The 15,478-nt window shown below is 42.9% G+C and overlaps 1 protein-coding gene across 1 annotated transcript in view; it reads left to right on the forward strand.

The window, feature by feature from the left end:
* Positions 1 to 14,160, forward strand: part of GLRX3 (glutaredoxin 3) — a 31,933-nt gene extending 17,773 nt beyond the window's left edge. The window contains exons 5-11 of the mRNA XM_056849511.1: positions 3,955 to 4,127; positions 4,222 to 4,283; positions 8,426 to 8,483; positions 8,831 to 8,883; positions 11,013 to 11,052; positions 11,170 to 11,262; positions 14,092 to 14,160. Coding sequence (XP_056705489.1) covers positions 3,955 to 4,127; positions 4,222 to 4,283; positions 8,426 to 8,483; positions 8,831 to 8,883; positions 11,013 to 11,052; positions 11,170 to 11,262; positions 14,092 to 14,142 — 530 coding nt within the window. The 3' untranslated portion in view covers positions 14,143 to 14,160. The remainder of the gene's footprint in view (positions 1 to 3,954; positions 4,128 to 4,221; positions 4,284 to 8,425; positions 8,484 to 8,830; positions 8,884 to 11,012; positions 11,053 to 11,169; positions 11,263 to 14,091) is intronic.
* The last annotated feature ends 1,318 nt before the right edge of the window (positions 14,161 to 15,478 follow it).

The following is a 15,478-nucleotide window of genomic DNA, read 5'->3' on the forward strand; positions in this document are numbered from 1 at the left end:
CCAGCACAGTTGTTAAAAGGGTTAATCAGAGCTTAATTCTTGGTTTCTCATGTTTGTTTCCTGTGTGGGAGTTGTCAAGCTGTTTGTTATACATGTTATTCATCGAAGGAGCTTCATTCCTGTTTTTAATAGCTTAGCAAGACTGTTACTGAGATTTGGCAGGCTATTTCCCACCAAGGGAAGTCAAAAGATCTTAGTCCTTCCTATCCAGATGATGGAAGGAAATAACCCGCAAATCAAGACGCCTTCGCCTCAGGAGAGAAGGAGCATTCACGGTGAGTAAACAATGCTCCGATTTCACTCAAGATTTGATGATACAGTGGTTACAATGATGGCACAATACGAGCAAAAACGGGCCGGAGACATCATGCGATCAGACTGAATAACTGAGATCATGAATTCACAAACAGTGAGGGTCTACTGTAATTAATGAGTGCATTGAATATAAGCAATACCGATCAAGAGACAAATTGGTTCTTTGGCCCTAGTAATCCATTTTGTAGTCATTTCCAGGTTTGTGAGGTCTAAACAAGGACAGCCTGTTTTATTGTCGATTGCATTGTCTGCAGAAAAAGTAAACAAGAGTACAGTTAGGCTGGTTTTAAAAAAATCTCAGATGGAAAGACTTCTCTGTGCGTTGTAGAACAGTTATCGAAAGCACATGTAGGGCTGTGTTGTAAAGCTGGAGTGAGCAAGAACTTTAGATTTAAAGTTTGTGGCTTTGAATCTGACAGAGGGAGCATTATCGTTTTGCACATGTGCAAGTCTTCCTGTGAAAGGGTGGTTAAACACACATGACAGCATTGTGCTAAGTTACTGCCCGTTAAGTGATGATGGTTGCACATGCAGTGTCAAGCGTGCGTGCTCTGCTTTCTGCAAGAGGGAGAACCAGAACTGTATGTCCTCCCTCCACAAAATGGCATCAACGTATGCTAACCAGAGAGAGGTGGCAAGGCCACACCTTAGGGTGGGCAGCTCTTCAATTTGGTCCTCTACTTAACGCAAAATAATTGCTTGGGTGAGTAATGGGTTGCACCAGGTGTGATTTCTGTATTCTATTAGAACGAGTTTGAAACAGTAAGTTTGAGGAAAAGTTGTTATCCTAACCTCCAATCTTCTAGGAATAGGTGGATTTTGTTAGATGTATTTTTTTTTTACCCTTGGCATATGTTTTTTCTAGATGTACTCCAGAAAAATTACCCTTGGCTGGGCTGTGTGTTAACCAGGAGCCCCTTACCATTCAGTACATTTCATTCCTGTGCCTCAGTTCTTACCTGTTTTAACCACAACGACGTCCACATTTGGTCGGTCCCTGCAGGGAGACCACAAAAGGTGACTTCAGTAGGAACCGAAGGGGGTTAACTGTAGCCTGGCTGGGAGAGCGGCTGCCTCGATTCTCTTTGCTTCCTGAGCTCTTTCAGTGAGGTCCGGCCCCTTCAGGGCATCTGCGCTGGCAACGGCAGCTCCGGGCTCAGGCAAAGGGCGATAGAGAGTTCCGGCACAATGTAGGTTGTGATGGACAAGTTGTAAATTCATTTATTAATACGGCAAATGTCATTACAAACATATCAGTTACAGAATTAAAATTGGAGAATATACAGTAACTAAAATTATAGGATATACAATTCATAAACAGTTTATATGATTTAAACAGACCTCGAATAAGTAAAACATTTCTATTTTAAGTTACCAAGCCCCAGCTTTGTCTGACGGATCTTATATATTGCGGCACAGAATTTAGCTACTTGCTTCACCCTCTGGTCTGATCCTTCCCATAGGAGACTCCTCAGTCTCCCTTCCTCGGAGCTATCCTTTATTGGATTAAGGAGAGGGGAAATTAGTTTGTCTTGGACTTTCTGATAGAACAAGCACCTGAAAAAGACGTGTGCAGTAGATTCAACTTCATCCGACTTGGCAGGGACATCCCCATTCTGATCCTGGTAATCTTCTAAATCTGCCTTCTAGGATCGCCAAGGGTAAGGCAGAGCTTCTAGCAAGCGAAAAAACCCTTGTGATGGACAAGTTGCTGATGGATTGTGTCCAGACTGATTTTCATACTAATAACAGATTGGCAATTGTAACCAAGCGTAATTGGATCTTGGTATGGAATCAGCAATCCTTGTTAAGTTCTGTGTTTTAGGCTTTCCTATGGAAAGCCAATTCGTAATAGTGTTAAATGGGGTCTATCCCCTTGGCTCTGTGTTCACAGGCTTGTTACTTGCCTACATCATTAGTATTATAATTATACCTGTACGTGGCTTTCTGTTGCTAGCCAGAGCAGCATCCGTTTTGCTCGTACTGTGGCCTGTATGTTCACATGTGTTCACTTCGCTCCCGCTTTCATGAGGTTTTGTATTGCTTTGACTGTGGCTGGTTCAGAAAGTCAGCCTAAATCTTTCTTTGCTACGGGAATAAAGCAGTGTTGCCACTTTATCCCTAAGCATAACATTTTCCAGCATGCTACTTTAACCCTTACAAATGAAACCCCACCAATCAATCTTTCTCGTCTGCATGGAGTTGCCTACAGCTAAAATGAAGCGTTCTCTCTCAGCCTTTTACAGTAGAAAGGAGTTAATATATTGGCAGCAGAATAACCATCAGCAATCAGCCCGTAGCTGTTTACTAATGAACTCCCCAGATGAATGGAGGGGGAAAAAATTCAGGATTCTTGTTTCACTCCAGGCTGTACAAGAACTTAATGCTTCAGTTGAGGGAAGAAAAGCAGCCTAGCTGGATAAATAAATGTTAGTTGCTCATGGCTCAAAAATGCAGATTTGGAGACCTTAAGCTATAGTACAAATCAAAAGTATAATGGATGTGTTTGCCAGGCAGAGATTGTGTAAAGGTTCTTTTCTGTGTACACTTCTTAAACTTTTAAAATCTGTCATTTAAAACTCTAGTTTTTGGAACCTTTTGAACATGGGTTACAATTTTTTTTAAATAACTGACAAAGCTACTTTGATAAGCTATTTTGTTAGCTAAGGAAGATTTTTTTTTTTACAAGAACTGTAATACAATACAGGACCAATATTATCTAGGTTATCGGTTTAAACATATTTGATTATAAAGGTATTGATGTGGGGTTCTTTTTCAAGGGGTATGGGAATTGATCCTTGCAGTTTTCTTTTAATGAACCTTGTACAAGTGGGCCTCCTTGCACATAAGGAGATGGGTAGCCTTGCGTATTTGTGGCAAGCAGTGCTTCAAAAAATGGTCCACTGTGGTTAACAAGTTTGATTTGTTGGATGCAATCCTAAGCACATTTTATTTAGAAGTAAATACTCGTAACATTTCTTGGGCTTAATTCCAGCTAGATGTCTTTAGGAATAGATTTTCCTGAAATGGAAATTCAGGAATCATTTGGTGTTGTGGGCCTGATCTGTTGCTGTGGAGGAGAAATAATAATCAGAAATTGGATTGTTTTTAAATGATAAATTATGATCTGAAAGAATGGTGTGCATGATGTGATTTTGTTAGTTTGGATCTCTGCCTGTCTCTCATACATTTGTCTTGGCAACTAGGAGAGAACTTAAAAATGCCAGGTAAGATTCTTGGGAAGCCAACACTTGTTGTTAGGATCCTATTCCATGCTTGCACAGATACATTAAATCCTAGTTAGAGTAAAATATTTTCTGGTCAGAGTTAAATACCAAGCTCAAGTCAGTTATCCCATTTACAAACCGCATTACATTGGAGAATGGCAAAAATGTAAATTCAGTTGTCAAATTGAGTTGCTATCTAAAACTGTTACATTAAAAGGCAGGTCACCCTAAGGGGTGTTTATTCCTGAGATAGATGAATTGGAAAGGTGTGATCATCTGTAAGTAATCTTGTTTTAGATTGTTTTCATGTCATTAATATAAGCTATGCTTATATTAATGCTGGGGCACTTCCTTGGTGAAAGGTTGGTACAGCCTTATTCAAGCATGTGCCTTTCTTATTTTCTGCCTCCAGGTTTCAGCAGACAAATAGTGGAGATTCTTAACAAGAATAACATTGTGTTTAGCAGCTTCGATATCTTTTCTGATGAAGAAGTACGTCAAGGACTGAAAATCTATTCCAGCTGGCCTACTTATCCACAGTTATATGTGGCTGGAGAACTTATAGGTGGGCTGGATATTGTCAAGGTCAGAAAATGCTAAATCTGCATTAAAAACACTATCAGTTTTATTTTATAAAACAGCACGTGTCCTTTGTGAACTCAAAATAACTTATTTTCAGGAACTGGAGGCTTCAGGAGAACTGGATACCATTTGTCCCAAGGCACACAAATTGGAGGACAGGTATGGTGTATTTTATCTTCTGTTGGTTTGTTACCATGAAGGAAATGGCATGTATCCTATTAATGAGCTTTTGAAAATTGAAATGACTGCTGTGTTAAGCTTCTGCGAACATAAGAGAAGTTCTGCTAGATCGGACCAGTGGTCCATCTAGTCAAGCATCTTGTTTTGCATAGTGGCCAACCAGTTATCCTGGAGGTACAGCAAACAGCACAGGGGCCAAGGCCTTATCCTTATATTGCCTTCTAGCGCTGGTATTCAGAGGTTTGGTGGGCATAGTAAATAAAACTGTGCAAGATACCTTTTGGGGAGGGGAGAATGAGGAACTGGGGCAAATAGTGGTAATAAGGCAGGAAGTCCTAGAATGTCTAGACAAACTGCAAACTAACAAGTCACAGGAACCAGACAGTATTCATCCTAGAGTTCTTCAAGAACTCAAATGGCAAATTGCTAACAATGATGTGTAACTTGTCCCTTAGATCAACCTCTGTACCAGAGGACTGGAGAATGGCCAATGTAACACCCATTTATTTTAAAAAAGGTTCTGTGGGAACCCAGGAAATTACAGGCCAGTTAGCCAACTTCACATAAGCACTGATGAGATCTGTGCTGGCAGTGACAGACCAAGAAAGGGATCTTGGGGTGGTAGTGGATAGCTTAATGAAGATGTCAACCCAAAATGCAGCTGCTGTGAAAAAGGCAAATTCCATGGTGGCCATAATTAGACAAGGAATAGGGAATAAAACTGCTGCTGTCGTACTATCCTTTTTCTGCTTCTGTTACTCAGAGGAACTGGAGATTATTGAACATGTCTTTTCCAGATGTCCTTTATACAAGACAGCCCGTTCCAAAATGGTTGAACTCCTCATTGGGAAAATGGGCGCTGGAGGAGAGGGTGATTGGACAAAAAGGTTTTTGTTGGGTGATAATTCCCCAATTACCTCTCAGGTGGCTAAATATTGCTCGGTTGTACTTAAGGAACGTCACCTCAGAGTATTTCCCCAATCTAATTTGGAAAATGTATAACCTGGTATTTTATATTGAGATTAGTCTTGGTTTGTAAATTCACTCTTTGCAAGGTCTGTCCCTGTTTTATCTGGCAAATAGCCATAAATAAATTATTATTATTATTATTACTATTCGTGTACAAATCTATGGTGAGGCCACACTTGGAATACTATGTATGGTCCTGGTCACCACACCTAAAAAAGGATATTGCAGAGCTTGAGAAGGTGCAGAAAAGAGCAACCAAAACGATAGAGGTCTATAAAATTATGCATGGTATGGAGAACGTGGACAGGGAGAAGCTTTTCTCCCTCTCTCATAATACCAGAACGTGGGGTCATCTGCTGAAGCTGGAGGGTGAGAGATTCAAAATAGATAAAAGGAAGTATTTCTTCACACAGTGCATAGTTAAATTGTGAAACTCCCTGCCCCAGGATGTGGTGATGGCTGCAAACTTTGAAGACTTTGAGGGGAGTGGACATGTTCATGGAGGAGAGGGCTATCCATGGCTACTTTCTTTTCTTTTATCCCTTAGAAGCTCCTTGATCAATTGATCTTGAGCAGCATATATCTAGTGTTGGAGGGATATAAGAACTGAAATTCATGGCTATTAGTCACAATTAATTCTCTCCAGTATCTGAGGAACATGCCTGTTATGTTAGGTGCTGTGGAACACAGGCAGGATGCTCCTGCAGTCATCTTGTTTGTGGGCTTCGTAGAGGAACTTGGTTGGCCACTGTGTGAACAGGCTGCTGGACTTGATGGGCCCTGGTCTGATCCAGCACAGCCTTTCTTAAGTTCTTATGTAAGTAATCTGTGGAGGTTAAGTCAAATCAGACAGTGTTTACTAATTGGTTTTGGGCAGACACAGCAGCCTCTGCGCCTCTCCACTTAACTGTCAGTTCTACCAGGTAGCTCCCTTTGGTCCCTGCTGCACCTTGTGCCAGAGGGTTGGCCTATGAACATATAATTAGCTATATCTGTACCTCATAGATATGGGGCTTCTGAGAGTTTGGGGCTGATGAAATCTGTAAAGAGAACCTCTTTAAGGTGTAGGGGTGTGTGTGTAGCATATCATGTTATGCCAGTAGTTAGAATTTCAAGAATTAAAAGGTATCTGTGGTGTGTGTGTTCACTCTGCAGTGTTAGCAGTGTGGGATTACTGTAGCTCTGAGATGCTACTTAGAATCATAGAAACATAGAGTTGGAAGGGACCACCAGGTTCATCTAGTCCAACCCCCTGCACAATGCAGGAAATTCACAACTATCTCCCCCACACACACCCTGTGACCCCTACTCCATGCCCAGAAGATGACCAATATGCCCTCCCTCTCATGAACTGCCTAAGGTCATAGAATCAGCATTGCTGACAGATGGCCATCTAGCTTGACCACCACTAGGCATAATTTTGTGGGGAGTCTTGTGTCTGCTAGTTTACCTTTTATGTACTTCATAAATCTGGGGATGGACTGTGATCAGGTGCTTTTTGGACATCGATCCTGCAAATCTAACTGCTGGTGTCCCCTGGTATGCTTTGTATCATTTGACAGGGCCCCTGGGTAAGGAGAACTTTGCAGTATGACTTGTTTTTATCTTTGGTGCACACTGCTGTGACTCAGTTGCTTCAGGATATTTTGGGATGCCAGTGGTCAGTGCAAGCTGATGGGAACCCTTTCTCAGTGCTCAGCATAGTGAAAATCTAAAACTGTTAGTGACGTGCTACTCTATTGCAGGCAGCCAGTCTTCTAGTACCAAAGAAAAACACATCCAACTGCTTGTGGGACATATTAAAAAATGCTTAAGGTAGTAGTTTAAATTTAGAAAACTCTGAAAAGTTTATGGAATCCATCAAGTGGCCTTGGGATCATAGAGCAACTTTTGTAAGGTTTGAGGGAACCAGAACAGTCAAGAAGATGTTATCATTAGCTAGGGTCTGAAGTCATGTGAGCACAGCCATAATAATGGAAAAGGACTTCCCAGGCTTCCCTATGCTCTGCCTCGCCTATGAGATTTTATTTGTGTATGTTGGAGAAGCACTCCTACAGGAAGAAGAGTTCTTCTGAAGAGGAGAAGGAAGTTAGGATCTTTATCACATTAAGCTCCAGCACACAGAGAAGCCCACTAAAGACCATTGGTTTTAAGTGGGCTTGAGGGTACCAATGAGTGTACCACTGAGCATTGAGTTTGTGACCCTCTTCTTTAGACCTGTTACTAATGTGTAGGTAGGTGCCTGCAATATTATTATGTTAGTTATAATCATCCTTTTGATAAGCACAGGAGCATTCTCAATTGAGTGTAACACTGTGCATTGGTTTGTCGACCTGTTAATGATGTGTAGGTATGTGACTGCAGTTTTATTATGTTAATAATAATCATCCTTTTGATAAGCACAGGAATGTTCTCAATTGAAATCTGATCATTGTTTTTATTTTTCATTGCTTAACAACCCATTCCTGAGTTTCACGGCTTTTTTTTTCTTTAACTGGGGCTTTTTGCCTCATTGAAAACAGCGAGGCTGCGCCTGCAAAACAACAGGCGCAGCAACGCTGTTCTAGCCACCGGTGCAAGTGGCCGAAAGGAGGTAGGAAGCTGCCTAACCGGCGGCTCCTCCCCCCGGCCTGTCCCGGAATGCCCCCCTGCGCCGGCACGGCGTCTCTACGCCGTTGTCGGTGGAGGGGAGAGGAACAGCTCCATGGTGCTTGGCGCCGGCGGGGCTGCCCTCCCCGCCAGTGTAAATGCGTGTAATCTCGAGATTATATGCACTTATGCTGGCGGCTGGGGCAGGCCACCTCCTAAGAGGTTCCCCCCCCCTTGGGAATGGGCTGTTATAAGATGTTTACTACTCTTGCAACTTAATGCAGTGCTTAACTGTACCAAATGTCAGTTTTCGTAACTTTAGGATATAACTTAGTAGTTAAAAATCTCAGTTTTACAGAATACTTTTTCTTTAATATGCATTTAAGGTAATCTTATGTAATGATAAATAACCATTAGTTTTACAAGAAGTATCATTCTTTGAAGTACGTATGTACAAGTGCAACTTTTGATGGTGCTTTGAATTGGAAGGTAGTGAGCAGCAAAAAAGGAAATGCAAAGTTTTTAAGTGCTGAATTAATCGTATTTTCTCTCTCTTGTTCCAGACTCAAAGTGTTGATAAATAAAGCTTCAGTGATGCTGTTTATGAAAGGGAATAAGCAGGTAAGAAACAAGGAAGCGTCAGCTGGGATACTAGACACCAGCAAGTTCTTCCCCTCAGCTCTGGGATGACATAGAGAGGTTGCTGTAAACCAGGCTGAGCGCTCAGTGAGCAGACAGCCATCTCTGAAGAAATGGGTAATGGATAATTGAGGTCAAATTCTTGCTCACTCTGACCCCGAAGGCAAATGAAATAAAATGAGTCTGGGGAGATGTTTGGCAGGCCTGAGTGCCTCAAATCCCAATGATTCAAGGAAAGGGTGTTCGTAGATTCTAAAACTTAACTTTGGACGCTTGTCATGTTTTCTCGTACATTAAGCATCATTCTCAGTATTTTCTTCTTGTTGCAGGCGGCGAAGTGTGGCTTCAGCAAGCAAATAATAGAAATCCTAAACAATACTGGGTATGGAGGTATTTTTTAGTCTTAAATGCATCCTTCAAAAATAAGCACGAAACAGAATCACAGTTGGAAGGGGCCACCAGGGTCATCTGGTCCAACCCCCTGCACAATGCAGGAAATTCACAACTACCTCCCCTCCACACCCCCAGTGACCCCTACTCCATGCCCAGAAGATGGCCAAGATGCCCTCCCTGTCGTGATCTGCCTAAGGTCATAGAATCAGCATTGCTGACAGATGGCCATCTAACCTCTACTTAAAAACCTCCAGGGAAGGACAGCTTACCACCTCCCGAGGAAGCCTGTTCCACTGAGGAACCGCTCTAACCATTAGAAAGTTCTTTCTGATATCTAGACGGAAACTCTTTTAATTTAATTTCAACCCGTTGGTTCTGGTCTGACCTTCTGGAGCAGCAGAAAACAACTCGGCACCCTCCTCTACATGACAGCCCTTCAAGTACTTGAAGATGGATATCCCATCCCATTGATTCTCTTAAACTGACAAGTTGTTGCTCCTCTGTGGCCTTTTCAGCCTTGTCACATGTTGCCTCTCTTGGCCCTTTTCCATATCTTCTCTTCCTACTCCTTCCCCTCAGTGTTCTCTGGCCCATGTTGTTCTGTGCAGTGCCTTTTTGCACAAGTGGCTTACCGTATATACTCGGGTATAAGCCGACCCGAGTATAAGCTGAGGTGCCTAATTTCACCCCAAAAATGGGGAAAAATTAGGCACCCACGTATAAGCCAAGGGGGAAATGCCCCCCCTCCCCCCCCGCAGGCTTACCTGACTGGGCTCCAGGCGCAGAGGCGGTGGCGGCGGCCCCCTCCCTGCGCGCAGGAGGCCCTTAAGGCTGCTCCTGGCGCGCAGGAGGCCCCGCAGGGTCAGCTGGCAAGCGGGAGGACCGGACAGGGCGAGGCGGGGGGGTGGGGGGGGGAAACCGCCACTGCCCAGCAGAAGGTGGGGTGGGGGGTAAAGAAACCGCCGCCGCTGTGCAGAAGGCGCGATCGCGCAAAAGGTGCGACGATCGCGCAAAACGCACGATTGCGCAAAAGGCGCGATTGGGTGGGGTGGGGGGAAGAAACCGCCACCGTGCAGAAGGCGCGATCAGGGGGGGGGGGAAGAAGCCGCCGCGCAGAAGGCGCGATTGGGTGGGGTGGGAGGCAGAAGGCGGGACAGCCTGCCCATCATCTGGCCGGCGGGAGCGTGCTGGGAGAGGGCCCAGCAGGCGAATTACCGTATTGACCCGAGTATAAGCCGAGGTGAGTTTTTTAAGCCAAAAATCATGGCTAAAAAACTCGGCTTATACTCGAGTATATACGGTAATAAAAACTCAGGCATTGTAGAAAGCCTGTGGCTGCAATTAGGGGTTGGCCCCTCCCCCAGTTGTGATCAGGGCAGTCAGAATACTGATCATGCAATAGGCAGTAGAAGGGTTAAAGAAGCCCCTACCACGAATTTGGCCCTTTCTGTGACTCCCGTCCTCACAAGATTGGAATGATCCGTTCTCCCTGATGCTGAGCTCTTGCTTGCGTACCGTGTGTGCGGTATAAGAGTTTCTGCTGGCTCTTCTCTAATATGAGGAGCAGAATGGGGGTCTCCCCTGCACCCCACCACAGAGGGTCATTGACATTGGTGGCCAAGCTGCTACATGCATGTTTCTCTGATTGCAGCGTGGGCTTTGACTTGAATGAATTTGTGCATAGAATCTCTACAGCAAATATTCTTTTGGGGTTCCAGTGGGAGAACTCAATAGTATGTACAGATCAAGCATTGTGGCATTGCAAGCTCTTATTTTGCGGGGAGGGGCCATGGCTCAGTGGTAGAGCATCTGCTTGGCATGCCGAAGATCCCGGGTTCAGTCCCCGGAATCTCCAGTTAAAGGGACTAGGCAAGTAGGTGATGTGAAAGACCTCTGCCTGAGACCCTGGAGAGCCGCTGCTGGTCTGAGTAGACAATACTGACTTTGCTGGACCAAGGGTCTGATTTAGTATATGGCAGCTTCATGAGTTCGTATTTGAGGACAGAAACCCTTGAGATTTTTAAATTGTTAAAAATAAGTCACAGGAATTAGCACAATGGGTTGAATAACCCTAGCTTGTATAATAAAACCTTTCTTGGTTTTTCTTTTATCTTTTAGTGCTGATTATGAGACGTTTGATATATTGGAGGATGAAGAGGTAATGTTTCATTGGTTCATTCTTTTTAATCTTCCTGAAAATTGATAGTGAACGTTGATAATTGAAAGTTGACTGGGAAATTGATAACTGAACGTTGACTGGGATTATTGTTCTTAGGTGCGGCAAGGTTTAAAAAAGTATTCAAACTGGCCAACCTACCCGCAGTTGTACGTGAAAGGTGAACTTGTTGGAGGACTTGATATTGTAAAGGTAAGGAAAGAACTCTTCGCTGACAGGCATATGCAATCCTCAGTTTTTAAAAAAATTCTTACAGACTTCACAATCTGAGGTGGATCTCTCCCTTCCATTTTAATTCTTGCGGTATGGAGTTCAGAAATTTGGCTTTCCTGTTATCCCTTCATCATGCTACCACGATAGGGCCAAGTACAGTTTGGGTTACCTTTGCAGTGGCTTAGCTGGATGGCACAGGGAGGGGCTGTGGATCAGTGGTAGAACCTCTGCTTTGCATGCAGAAGGTCCCAGGTTCAATCCTCGACATCTCCAGTTAAAGGGACTAGGCAAGTAGGTGATGCGAAAGGCCTGTCTGAGACCCTGGAGAGCTGCTGCCGGTCTGAGTAGACAATACTGACTTTGATGGACCAAGGGTCTGATTCAGTATAAGGCAGCTTCATGTGTTCATGTGTTCAGTATATAAATAGAAGGACAGTTCAGGTGGGTGGATAGAGTAGTGGATAATATTTTAGCATCTCTGTTAAGTAGGGTTGTGGATCTATAGATCGGGGTGGGTTCTGCAGCTGATTCAGTATAAGGCAGCTTCATGAGTTCACGTTTAGGTTTTCTTGACTGCTGTTTATCCAAACACCATGGACTTTGGCTGAGTCAGGGCATACTGTTAGAGGACAACTAGCGTGTGTGTGAGTTTTAATATGCTCAGCTCCCCTCCCCCCCAACTCCTCTCTTGATTTAAAATGGAATGGCTTGATTGGCTTTTCTGTGACTGTCACTCGCTTTAATATATTGGTGAAAGGAGTCTTAAATCTCCAGTGTGCTGCTGCATTGCCCACTAACGTAGCTCTGAAATGTATTTTCTTGACAGCAGTCAGTTACCTTTTTGTAAGAACCATTTCCCCCCTGTGGGTACATTTACAGGTTTCATTTGCTTCTTAGTTTCAGTTTTTGACATTGGTTTTTCTCGAATAAGGTGATGACATTTTACCTAGCAAACTGTCTCATTCTTGAGGAAAGGTAAGGTTTTATTGTATACTTTTTTGGAAAAAAAAAACCCAAAGCAACAAAAATAGATCTTCATTTGTTACTGCATCTTCTGGGGTGTGTATGTATGTTTTTTTTTCCCCTGTAACACAAGAGGCACAGGCTTCTCAACCCAAATGCTCTTGAGCCTATTCTTGTCTTGAATGTTTTATAGCCAATTCCATAGGCATTGTAACTCCTGGGAAGACAGAATCAATACATCTCATTAGGTTTTAAAAATAAGTTGGTGTTAGCTTGTATAGCCGATCTTGTTTTTTTAAAAATATTTATTTCCAGATGTATTGCATTTGCAGGTTATTTTTTGGATGTGTATGTTTTTAGACAAAGGCAAAATTAGCATTTGGCGTTGGTAAATGTGTGTTCTATAATCTTTTTTTTATTTTAAAATATTTTAAAATAAAATATTTTTATTTTAAATATTTTTTTAAAGAAAAAATCTTTTTTTTCTCTTTTGGAAGAAGGCAGATCTTACAGGCCATGGATTAGCTGAAATTGATCCGGCAGTCAGGATAAGGGCAACAGTTGGATGTTTTTCTTTAAAGAGAAGGATCTCTTCATGTTCACTTAGTTATTCCTAGATAAGGGATTTCTTTGCTTTTTAAAATTTAATTGGCAGCTTAAAATCCTTCCTCCCTCCTCCAATCTTCCCTATAATATTTGGCAAAGCACCTGCCACTGTGAGGTTTTCTTTACTCCCCCCTCCCCATGTGTGGCTGTTTTTGACGTGGATGAGGTTTGCAAAGAACGATGTAATTATTTGATTTGCACTGAGAGAGGTTGCTACAGAAGAGAAAGAGAATTAGGGTTTGAATTTTTGGCAACGGCCTCCCCATCTCCTGTAATGTGTAGTTCTTGCTTCCTGCTGTTTGCTCATATTTAGAAAGATACAAAAGCAGGTCTCCTGCTTGAGACACCTGCTCCACCCTCCCAGATTCTAGGGAGTGTGTTTGACCTAGGAAGTGAACAGGGGTAGTAAGCGAGACCAAAGGCTACAACACCTTGATTAACCTTTACCATGGGTTGACATTGTGGCCAGTTGTCAAAGAGAGTATTTCTTTCATTTAGGGCATGTTCCCCTTCTAAGGATTCTATAATCCTAGTGATATTACAGTGCTATTGCCTTACTTTGCATATGTGTCTACTCCCAGTGTGGTGTAGTAGTTAAGAGCTGTGGTTTGGAGCAATGGACTCTAATCTGGAGAACTGGGTTTGATTCCCCACTCCTCCACATGAGCGGCGGAGGCTAATCTGGTGAACCGGGTTGGTTTCCCCACTCCTCCACATGCAGCCTGCTGGGTGACCTTGGGCTAGTCACAGCTCTCTCAGCCCCACCTACCTCATAGGGTGTCTGTTGTGGGGAAGGGAAGGAGATTGTAAGCCGGTTTGATTCTTCCTTAAGTGGTAGAGAAAGTCGGCATATAAAACCCAACTCTTCTCCTCCTCCCCATCAGAAAATGACTTGCTGTTGGTGGTAGAAGGTATGCCATGGTTTTTGGCTGTCATAGTCCAAAAACCTGAGACTAGAGATTCTTCAGCAAGGCTGTGTTTTCCTGCTGTGAACCAGACATGATTTCCTGCTGTTGAACCCGACATGATTTCCAGTTGAAGGTGGTTCCACAGGTGAGGGATTTTTCTAAACGAACGTTCTAGGGAAGAATCCTTGCCATCGTGATAGATGGGCAATAGGACTTGTAAAATGCTAAATAACAAAGTCGTTTTGTTGGAGAGGAGGATGCCTTTGTTCACTTGATCTTGTTGTTGAAACATCATTTTTAAAATGTTTTTCTCTCCCCCCCCCTCTTACAGGAACTGAATGAAAATGGAGAATTGTCATCTGTTTTGAAAGGAGAAAATTAATGCAAATGGACACATTAATAAATCCAATTCAAATACAAAACATACAAAAAAATTGCACTGGAACAATTTGACTTTACCCTAATAGAAGGAATAAAACAGTCTCTGATTGCTTGTCATGCTTCACAAAGCCATGCTAGAGGTGTCTCTAAATGTAGATTTTTGCCCCAAATGCAAAGTTGTGACCATCTTCAAATTGAATTAAAGTTGGAATGTTCAAAATGTGTTTTACGTCGTTCTTATTTTTCTTTTATGCACAAAAGTGGTCGGTGATCATAAATCCTGTGGCTTACATTCAAGCCTTGTGAAGAATAATTTCTTGTTTGATGCTTCACAGGTAGTGGCCATTTATGCATGTGGGGTTTGCCTTGGATTTGCCACTCTCCAGATGCACATTTTCCCCATCTGAATTCTCAAAACTCAAAAATAAGCCCCCATACAGAGTTTTGAGAATTCAGATTCAGATGGGGAAAATGTACATTTGGAGAGCGGCAAATGCAAGGCAAAACCTCCCGTGCATAAATGGCCAGTGTCTGAGTTACTTGTACTTTGGTTAAATGACAAGCTGTGGAAAGGGGTTGGTGAAATAGGGCTAAGGTTGCTCCTGAGCGTTACCAAACTTGAACAGGGAGAATGCTGGTCTGTTAGATGACAAAGTAGTGAAAGGGTTGAAGCAAAGCTTTATTGCAGTTGGAAGTGACCCATGCCTGAACAGCTTTTTGGTAGGAGATCACCTGAAGAACTGAGTCAAGCTGAAGTCACAAGATGGTTCATGTAATAGCAAGTGAAAAATTAACCAGTCATCGTTTCTTGGCCCCATGCACCTGAGAGTTCTTAAATTTCTGGTGTCTTAACCAAAAATGCAGTTTAGTCGCTAAGGATTTTCCTCAGAGTTACTAGAGGGTAGCCAGCGTAATACTGATTTTTTTTTTTAAACAGAGAAATTACAGATCATGTAACCTAAGGTCTCTCCAGGGAAATTTGTGGGAAGCACCATTATTGATACTGTTTTTTTCTAGAAGAACAAGCTTTGTCTAGTTTCTGCAAACAGAAGTCATGCTTCACTAACCCCTTGGTGAAAACCATGTATGCTGCCCTGAGCTTCTTTGAGGAAAGGATGGATACATGTGATTGTCAACAAGCATGTGGATGTGAATGGTTTGGCAGATACACTTAGACTTCTGAGAACATTTTGACAAAATTCTGAGGTTCAGTCACATGAACACATGAAGCTGCCTTCTACTGAATCAGACCCTTGGTCCATCCAAGTCAGTATTGTCTACTCAGACCGTCAGCGGCTCTCCAGGGTCTCAGGCAGAGGTCTTTCACATCACCTACT

The sequence above is a fragment of the Euleptes europaea genome, chromosome 5 (assembly GCF_029931775.1).
Source record: "Euleptes europaea isolate rEulEur1 chromosome 5, rEulEur1.hap1, whole genome shotgun sequence".
NCBI lineage: Eukaryota > Metazoa > Chordata > Lepidosauria > Squamata > Sphaerodactylidae > Euleptes > Euleptes europaea.